A 9,191-nucleotide genomic window follows, 5' to 3' on the forward strand; every position below is an offset into this window, starting at 1 on the left:
TGTCCATATTTCACACTCTTAACTAGACTCTTATTTCTAATGAAAAAAGGTATACTCTTATTTGAGTGAAGTATACTCAATGTGTTATTCACCCCCACTTTTGAAAAAGGCAGATCAATCATTCACCCTTTACTATAAAGCAATTTTTTAGATTAATTAATATTTTATTTGGAGTATATGTGGGCGCAATTAAATTTTTAAATTTATTATTCTTGTAAATAGATAAAAGAAATTATTAAAATAATTAATGTGCACATCCATTTTCAATAATGAACCAAATATCCGAACATAGAAATAATTAAAAATATATAATGTAAAGATGTAGGCATCTAATTTTTAATAACGAAAGAAAAGAATTTATCCAAAAAATATAATAAGGAAAACAGAAAAATATATATATAATTTATCCAAACCCAACAAACTTAAACCGTAATAAACGGAAAAATGATGGCAAAAGCCGACACGTGTACATTACGACCCGGTAAAACCCTCCGGTTTTATATGTTTTATATTTAAAAGAAATATAATGAATATGACTTTAAGAAACTAAAAAAAGTAATAGAAATTATTTCCTGTGCCAATAATCTCCTTAAAAATTAAAATGCATTAGAATTAAAACATTATTTGCAAATTTATTTTCCAAAAATGATGTATCGGTCTAATAATTACCATTAAAAAGTAAAAGATATTTTAAGATTAATAAATAAATAAATCAAAACCCGTATACCACACACTTGAGCACAAAATGAAAACAAATATAATGTTTAATAAACCATTATTTTATATATTATTATAGAAAAATAAATTTATAAACAATATCTTATTAATGTCAAATATTAAATTATTTATTTTTTAAATTTAACTACACTGAAAAATTTATGTATAAGATTGTTTTTTTAATAAAAGTTAATTAAATAAAAATTCATATTTGAAAGTTTTATTTTGTTTAATTAAAAGAAAATTACCTATCAGCAGAAGCCTAAAACAAAAGTCGCCATTTGGAAAGCCCTCGGTTAATTGCCATTTCTAGAGAGAGAGAGAGAGAGAGAGAAAGAGAGGGAGTGAATACTGACAGTGAGGGGAAGCAAGGACTTGTCGAAAACGACGCCATTGACGGAGTTTCCTGGAAACCCTGTCGAACTGAACCCTGATTTCTCTTGGATGAGGTTCGCCTTTGCCGGCTCTTCGATTTTCCGGCTTTGTTTTTAGTTCGATATCCCATTTTTTGTTGATTAAGATGATAAAGTTTGTACTTTACCATTTCAGTTAACGTGAGTTTTATTTGTTTGATTTCCAAGCTTTTTATTTTTTTGCCATGAATTAATAACCAAAAGAATGGGAAGAATTAAAATTGAAAGGTTAAAAAATTGCCTCATTATTATTATTATTATTATTTGGGGGGGGGGTGGTGGTTAGTTTAGATTATTTAGGATTTGTTATTAGAAACATGTAGGACTGTAGTTTTTTAACAAAATTACGTTTTTTCAATGTATCCATGCTTGCAGGTGTTGAGAGAAATGTGGGCACCGTTGTAGATAACGGGTAGCTTGTGATATTAGAACTTGAAGTGTGTATTCGTCAGTATTCAGCAGTAATATATGGATTTCAATGTGATGGGAAGTATTGAAGCTTATTTAGACAAGTGTGCCTTGGCCGTGTGGAAATTTGATACTATATCTGCTTTGTTGTAGCATTGGGCATTTGATTTTAACTTAATCTCACATATTTACTTTTTTTTTAACTTTTATTTGATTATATCTGTCTTATTTGATGATTTACATACATAGTTAAAATGGCGTGTAACAGATGAGTTTGTAGAACAATATTGTTTCACTTTAGTATAGGATAATGTGAATTTAATGTTCTTCACTGTTTATGCATACTTTCATTATGATTGGTGGATTGGTACTTTTCTCCTGTGATTTTCGTAGGATCTTGATTTTGTTTGTCTTGAGCGTCTGGTTCATCTGTTTTTAAGATGTTGTCTAGTGTTTATAAGCTACTTGACTGCCTAAATCAGGTAGAATTATAGGACTTTAAACACTATTATATGGTTTAAACATGTAATGCTTGAGATGTTGATGTTTGCATTTTCATTTTTCAACATTCTATGTGTGATATTTCACTTAAGAGAGACTAAACTGCTCTGTTGTAAGTTGAACAGCTTAATTGAATTTTTTTTGTTATCTAGCTTGTTGCATAAAGCGTAGCATAGGGAGAGTTTTGTGTCTTTGTTATTCAAAATATTTTTGATCCTGGATGTGATGCATGACTTTGACTCAATTTCCTGTGACAAAAGCTTATCCATCAAGAGCCACAGATATTTTTTCCCTATGGAACGTTCTAAAAAAAGTAAAAAACATAAATAAATATCTATAATTTGTAGAAGGTCTGTGACATGTCAGGAGAAGGGAATTGATTCTTCAATTAAAGTTATCTAATATATCTCAAAAAGTTGTTCAATTGAAGAATTTTACATAAATATATTTTGTTCACATTTAAGTCTCAGTACCACTTTTGTTTATTGTGAAGAATTTGTAGAACTTACTGCTCTCTTGATGCTATTTCATCTAACTTTTGTTTTACATCAATAGTAATTGCATGTTGTACACTCTGAATGTAGGTCATACTTGGGTGATTCGGAGTTTTCCAATCTGACCCTTACTTGCCCTTAAAATGAATATAAGCAGCAGTCGGGTATCTAGGGGTCAAAAGTCAAAAAAAATTCAGGGTGAGGGGAGAAATTGGATTCTCATTGCCGGTGGTGCTTTGCTGAGTACCTTATCGGTCCGACTTGGTTACAGGCTGAAGCAGGCAATTGATGCGAAGCAACAAGATAATGCTACTGCCAGCTTGAAAGGTATATTAACATCTGTTGCTCCAATAATTTGTATTGAATACATAGCTGCTTATAAATTTAGAGTTCATTACAGGGAATGGAGCTTCTGACAGAAAGATATCATCGGGTTGCTGCTTACATTCAAACATGTACTCGTTCACTGAAGAAGATGGTGGTTGTTTCAACTGCATGTCAGGTGATGCAGATTTCTTACTGTTTGAGATGTCCAAAGCTTTTCCGTATAAACAAGCACTTGTTTTGTTTTTCACCATGCTTTGGTCTTTTGACTGGGATGATAAAAGTGAAGAAATTGAATTGTTATGAATCCTCTAGTTTGTTTTCTTTTGCAAAAACTCCTTTCTTTGTGCAAATAGTAACCTATTGGCCGGAATTAGAAGAAACAAATCATTTTCCTATTCTAATTAGCCTTTTATGGATTCCTTGCCTTGTTATACATGACAACTTCAGTTTTTCATTGTTTTTAATCATATCCACTTGGAGCCTTGAGGTGTTAATTTGTGTCCGACACTGTTAGTTTAGAAAAAAATTATGGTGTAGATTAATACAAGTCCTCTTCATATCGGGAGGCAAGGTCCTTTTGGAGGTCTCTTTTTCTTTACATTCTTACTTTGGCTAGTCTTAAATTCATGTACTCTCTAATGCATTGTTATTTTTCAGTAGTGAAAGTTAAAGTATGTGTGTGTTTCTAATATTCCGTGGATATGTTGGTTTCTCATTGAAGTTTGGGTTCAAAACAGGAGCTGAAAACATGGGTGAGAAGCACCTACCCAATGGTCAGATGCGGCCCGAACCTGAAGTTGCTCTTCCGCTGGTGACAGTTCCCACGTCGGATTTCAACAAGGATAATGGTGTTATGTGGGCATCATCCCTGGATCGTCTTGAGTTACCTCCGAAGCCATTCCATCAGTCTAACTGCTCTGACTCACCATGTGTCTCAGAATCAGGCTCCGACATATTTAGCAAGAGGGAAGTGATACAAAAGCTAAGGCAACAAATGAAAAGAAGAGATAATATGATTTTGGAGATGCAGGATCAAATTATGGAGCTTCAGAATTCACTGAATGCTCAGGTGGCACACTCAACTGACTTACAATCACAGCTGGATGCGGCAAATAGAAACTTGTTCGACTCCGAGAGAAAAATCCAAAGGCTGAGGAAGGCAATTGCAGATCACTGTGTAGGAAATGTTGGCACGAATAAGAAAACATCAACTGATACACCATGGCCTTCTGACATAAGAAATGGCCATGCCAATGGGTGTCTTGATGTGGAAAGCAACTCAGGCTCCCCCGAGATGGGAAGGGGAGATGGGGAGAGAATCGAGATGCTGAAGAGAGAAGTAGGAGAGTTAAAAGAGGTAATAGAAGGAAAAGAGTTTTTGTTGCAGAGCTACAAGGAGCAGAAACTGGAGCTCTCCATGAAGATCAAGGAGTTGCAGCAGAGATTGGATTCCCAGCTCCCCAACATTTTTTAGGTACCGATGAAGGTTTTGTCCCCCGTTTTTTTTCTTCGATTCGAGGTTAAAGAAATGCCTCATTTTTCTTTCTCCTTGCTTTGGTTGGCTTTAAGTTTAATTTTGGATGATAATGTTCTTTGCTTGTCCATCTGTGTGCATGAGAATGAGATGTGTAGGAGAAAAAGAAAAGGGAAAAGTAGGCACCACCATATTGGTTTGTTATTTACTTTTCTCTTGCTTAGCGAGTGCCTTATTTCGTATAGAAATCAGAAACTGAGTTTTCTCAGTCTTGGTGGTCTTCTTCTTTTGCACTGTTTTTCTTTTGGTACCAAGTTGATTGCATCTCGGGATAGAAAAAAATTGCAAATGTTGCAAGTTAGATTTATTGGTATAATTTCTTAAGATTGGTTGCATAATCATCTGGACTAAGTTTTGAGTTCATTTTGCCTAATTTTCCTTTTGGTCTTTTTAAGAAATGCAAACATGAGCTTTATCTATGGTATTGGCATCCATGAAAATTTAATGATGTTAAAGAGAAGAATGTAGCAAAAACTATACATACAGGCAAAATCAACTGAGGAAAGAATCCCCGAATTTTGGAAAAATAAAAATGCGAAGAATAATAAATTGAAGACCCGAAAGAAAAATAAAAGAGAAACAGAAATTCCGATTTGACAGAAACATTTGTCCATCTGTGTCTATAAATGTTTTTCGAATTTTTTTTTATATTTGTTTTCAATAGAAAAAGAAGTATCTTTCTTTCGAGGAAAAAAAAGACGTAAGACAATTTCAAAACCAATTAAATAATTTTTGAGAATTTACAAGATACTTTAAAAGGATAAATGGAAGCCTCAAGCAGTTCACCACAGAATAAAACTATTTGCTTTAGCTTGTCTAAGACAATATAAACACAAGATCATCTAAGCCGAGTTTTCTTTTACAAAGTTAGAAAAACAAAGGCAGTCGATTATAAAAAAGATGGGGATACTAAAATGCCGATAACCATCACCATTCATGACTTATCTACTGTTCAAATCAAACTCACCAACTTCACGCCATTCGTTCTGCACCCCCATATCTCCATTGTCAGTCTCTTCATCATTTAAGAAATCTTCGGATGGCTCCTTTTCATCCCTCTGTGCATTGTTCCCCCATCCATTCATCATCTCATCAGGGTTCACACCCTGTGACTGCTCCCCAATGTCGTGAATAATTGGAAGGTTGCCTCCCTGAGATCCAAGTGCATTTACCCTTATAGGGCCTCGGGCCATAATTTCAGCATGAGCTTGGGATTCGGCTCGAGCTTGCTCTGCCTGAACCATTGCTGCCATACGCATCTTAGCCTCATGAGCCTCCCGACCAGCCTTCTCCCTAGATTCTATTTCTGCTTTCAACTCCACCATGGCTCTCTTCTCTTCCTGGAGAAGAGCCTGCTCAACCATCAACCTTTCCTCTGATCGAAATTCCCCTGCAGTTCGTTTGCGAGATATTATATTGAAGGCAAGTGCCTGTTTCTCAAATGTGGCAGCGAACTCTGCAACTTTGGCAGCAACGTTGTGATCCCACTGCTGGGAGCGAGATGGCATCTGGCCAGCTGGGTCAGAATCGAGAATTCTGTCATCCTCCTCTTCTTCATAATCCGCTACAACATGGTAAGGTAGTAACCTGCACATTTTCATGAAATACATTTAAAAAAATATAAAGCAAGAAAAAACCATTTAACCCGAACTGTTGATGTAAATTCTTCAAGTACAAAGAGAACTAAAATCTATTTTATCAAGCTTGACAATACACAACACAAAGCATGAAACACAAAAATAACATAACCATGACACAGATACACGTATGTTTCAAAATATATTTGATATGAATTACTAATATCAAATTTATACATATAAAAAATACCTTCAACATGATTATGACACAAACAAATTATACTGCCAGGTCTATTATTCTCCATGGGAAATTTGGCCATATAACTTGAGAAACAAAAAAGAATACCTGAAACAGAGATATTTCAAAGCATTTGAATAGAGCCAATGGCATCCAAAGGTCAAAGTTAAATAGGTAGGCCAATATGTTATCCATCGGTACTGTAACTTTGTCCTCATAAAATTCGACAGTAGTTATTGTCTTCAGTCCATACCCCTCTATATCTATACACTAAAACAAAGACTATTTCCATCAACTGACAAATTAATAGAGAATTGTATAGGCGATGAATAAATCAAGAGAAGGGACTATAGGAAGGGAAAAGGATTCAGCAGACAGGAGAAGCAGAATTATTTTAAATAGCATGCATGTTCATATATTTCCACACCTTCTCGATTTTGTAGATTAATAAAATTCAAACGAACCAAGACACTAAACAAGTATTCAGTAACAAAAACAATTACTTTAGAAGCCTCAGGACACAATGAAGCATGAAATTTGTAACTAACTTTAAAAGTCTCCAATAGAAAATTCTTACTCCTCTATCAGTTGAAAAGAAGATACATAAACTGGTGCAAGACAGAACTAGTGGGAATACAAAGTAAAGTCCAAAAACTGGGTGAAACATCTTGGGAAATATGATAGCAGCAGACGAAAACGGAAAACACACTAGTTAGGACACTAGAGATATCATTTAATCATTCTGTCAACTCCAATTTATCCAATCAAACAAACATGTTATGATGGCTAGTTGTATGAGTCATTGTGACAGCTGAACTCAATGCAATCAGGAAGATGCAATTTTGTGAATATAATTTCAAGTAACTCTGAATGCTACTGATTTTCATTTATTTTCTTGTTTTTCATTTCTCCCAATGTAATAGATGATAAAGCGGACCAAGACGAAACTGTAACGGAACGGGTTTCTAATGAATGGAACATAAGTTATTTTATCTCCTATTTGCTAGGGAACCAAGCAGAAGCTAATTTACCAATTGTCACACACATGTTGATAAATCCCACAAATCTTCCCAACAATGCCATGTGTCACAATGCATCAGCAATTTTTCGGTCTTATGCATATAAACTCCAATAAATTAATGCACATATACAAAATAATGTAGTCTTCTACATATATGCCCTCAACCTTGGATGAATTAGATTTTTTTCAAAAAAAACAGTTGCTACATAAAACAAACCAACATTATCTCCCACGGTTTCTGGAAATCTCATTTACAATCATATCTCATCATGCGAGGAAGCATCCCGATATCTAACATAAATTGTTCCTAAATCATTATAAATCCATAATTCTAGCACTGCTAAAAAACTTATGGCGGTCACAAATTTTGAAACCCTAATTTCTCTTGACATATATAACAATATACAATGATTACACTATGAAACTGCCCAAATTCACACACCAAACAGCAGGAATACAATACATACTTCAATTTTGAATTCGAAAATAGCATAAATAAGTCCCTATAAATTAATTTTACAAATGCTAAACACGCAAACCAAAATTCTATAAAATAGTAAACAGATCCCATTATTCAAAACTCCCAGCATCTCAACCATTATTTCAAACTCCCGCCTTTTCACATATACTTAACAATAAAACTAAAGAAGCAAATAACATCTATTATATGATTTGCAACAATTATCATATTGGTTTTCCCAAGTCCATACCAACCAACACAAAAAAAGAAAAATTGAGGAATAAAAAAAACAGAATTCCATTCACTAAAAAGTTAAGAGAATTTCCAGACAAACCTCTCACATGCATCTTCAAGGGAAGAGAATGGTCGTTTAAAATCAGGGTGACAAACACGCAGGGCATCCTGATAAGCCATCTGGAGTTCCGCTTGATTCAACGGTCGTGTCTGCTTCTGCTGCTGCTGCGGAGGCGGCTGTGATTGTGGAGGTTGTTGTGGTTGTTGTAAATTAGGAGCGGAATTAGGGTTAGGGTTAGGATTGGGGGTAGAATTAAGGTTTTGATGGATGTTAATAGGACGATTGGGAAGAACGCCAGGAGTAGTACGTAAATGGGCATCAATGTTGGAAGGGAACCGAGAAATCGCTTGTTGTTGTTGCTGCTGATGATGATGGTGCTGGGCCTGTTTCTGAAGCTGTTGTAAGAGAAGCATTTGTTGCTGCTGCTGTTGCTGTTTCTGTTTCTGTAAGAGAAATTGCTGCTGCTGCTGAGTCATTGACTTCGCTTCCTCCATCTCTCAAAGCTTGTTTTTCTCTGAAATGAAAAACTATGGACTTTTTTTTTGTTTTTTTTTTGGTAAAAGAAGACTTCGTGAATCAAAAGAGTTATACCTCTTAACCTAATGTTAAGTCGGTGAAGTGGATTGATTCGAATTAATTAAAAAGTAAAAACGAGATTCATGAGGGAACGTGAATAGTGTGACAAGGTATAGAAGTCTTGAAAATCTCGTCAAAGATTTCGATATTATAAAATATAGAAGTCACGATAGTAACACGTGTATATTAAGCTTACGTAGGTTAAGTTACACAAATCAACTTATTCAAATGATTAAAAGATCAATTATTATTTTTAGATGTTATGAATTCGAACATCAAGTGATTAATCATTTATTTTTAAATGATTTAGATAGATACTACTTTGTAATTAATTTTAGTTTAAGATTAATTAGGCATACTTTTGTAAGGTTCAAATGAATATTAAATCATTGATATCAATTTAATTCATACTGTTATTAATTAAAATAATAGAAATATTTTTTTATAAAATACAAGATCATCAAAATAATGTTACACGATGATAAGCAAATAAAATGAGATTCACAATAACAACATAATTAATGTAAGAAGGCTTAAAAAACCTTGAAATTCCAATAAAAATTTTAATTTTATAAAATACAAAAGTCATGATCACATGTGTACATTGAGCTGTAACGTGTGATAATGCAC

General features: G+C 34.1%; 2 protein-coding genes across 7 annotated transcripts; one reads left to right on the forward strand and one right to left on the reverse strand.

The window, feature by feature from the left end:
- The first annotated feature begins 1,001 nt into the window (after positions 1-1,001).
- LOC120123387 lies at positions 1,002-4,692 on the forward strand. Of its 5 annotated transcripts, none has more exons than XM_039142293.1 (4): positions 1,002-1,166; positions 2,624-2,860; positions 2,922-3,035; positions 3,598-4,692. In XM_039142293.1, the coding sequence occupies exons 2-4, from the start codon at positions 2,677-2,679 to the stop codon at positions 4,332-4,334; spliced, it is 1,035 nt and encodes a 344-aa protein (XP_038998224.1). In that variant the 5' UTR covers positions 1,002-1,166; positions 2,624-2,676; the 3' UTR covers positions 4,335-4,692. The 5 variants fall into 5 exon arrangements, with proteins under 5 accessions (XP_038998224.1, XP_038998232.1, XP_038998228.1 ...); XM_039142301.1 differs by having other exon boundaries at positions 2,694-2,860; XM_039142297.1 differs by having other exon boundaries at positions 1,003-1,166; positions 2,934-3,035.
- Positions 4,693-5,115: 423 nt separating this feature from the next.
- Positions 5,116-8,548, reverse strand: LOC120123369 (basic-leucine zipper transcription factor A-like). 2 transcript variants are annotated; one of them, XM_039142288.1, is made up of 3 exons: positions 8,333-8,548; positions 8,025-8,143; positions 5,116-5,981 (listed from the first exon to the last, which is right to left on the reverse strand). In XM_039142288.1, exons 1-3 carry the CDS (start codon positions 8,477-8,479, stop codon positions 5,336-5,338), a joined length of 912 nt encoding a protein of 303 aa, XP_038998219.1. In that variant the 5' UTR covers positions 8,480-8,548; the 3' UTR covers positions 5,116-5,335. The 2 variants fall into 2 exon arrangements, with proteins under 2 accessions (XP_038998219.1, XP_038998212.1); XM_039142281.1 differs by having other exon boundaries at positions 8,025-8,547.
- Between the last annotated feature and the right edge of the window lie 643 nt (positions 8,549-9,191).

Source organism: Hibiscus syriacus, unplaced genomic scaffold (assembly GCF_006381635.1).
Source record: "Hibiscus syriacus cultivar Baekdansim isolate YM2019G1 unplaced genomic scaffold, ASM638163v2 tig00001120_pilon, whole genome shotgun sequence".
In the NCBI taxonomy this organism is placed as follows: domain Eukaryota; kingdom Viridiplantae; phylum Streptophyta; class Magnoliopsida; order Malvales; family Malvaceae; genus Hibiscus; species Hibiscus syriacus.

What these genes read in the sequence shown, in the direction of transcription:
- LOC120123387 (XM_039142293.1), top strand. Translation starts at nt 2,677, where the DNA reads ATGAATATAAGCAGCAGTCGGGTATCTAGGGGTCAAAAGTCAAAAAAA. An exon ending in TGCTACTGCCAGCTTGAAAG is followed by an intron (nt 2,861 to 2,921) that starts GTATATTAACAT and finishes TTATAAATTTAG; the next exon opens with AGTTCATTACAGGGAATGGA. An exon ending in TTGTTTCAACTGCATGTCAG is followed by an intron (nt 3,036 to 3,597) that starts GTGATGCAGATT and finishes GGTTCAAAACAG; the next exon opens with GAGCTGAAAACATGGGTGAG.
- LOC120123369 (XM_039142281.1), bottom strand. Translation starts at nt 8,479, where the DNA reads ATGGAGGAAGCGAAGTCAATGACTCAGCAGCAGCAGCAATTTCTCTTA. An exon ending in CTTGAAGATGCATGTGAGAG is followed by an intron (nt 5,982 to 8,024) that starts GTTTGTCTGGAA and finishes GAAAATGTGCAG; the next exon opens with GTTACTACCTTACCATGTTG.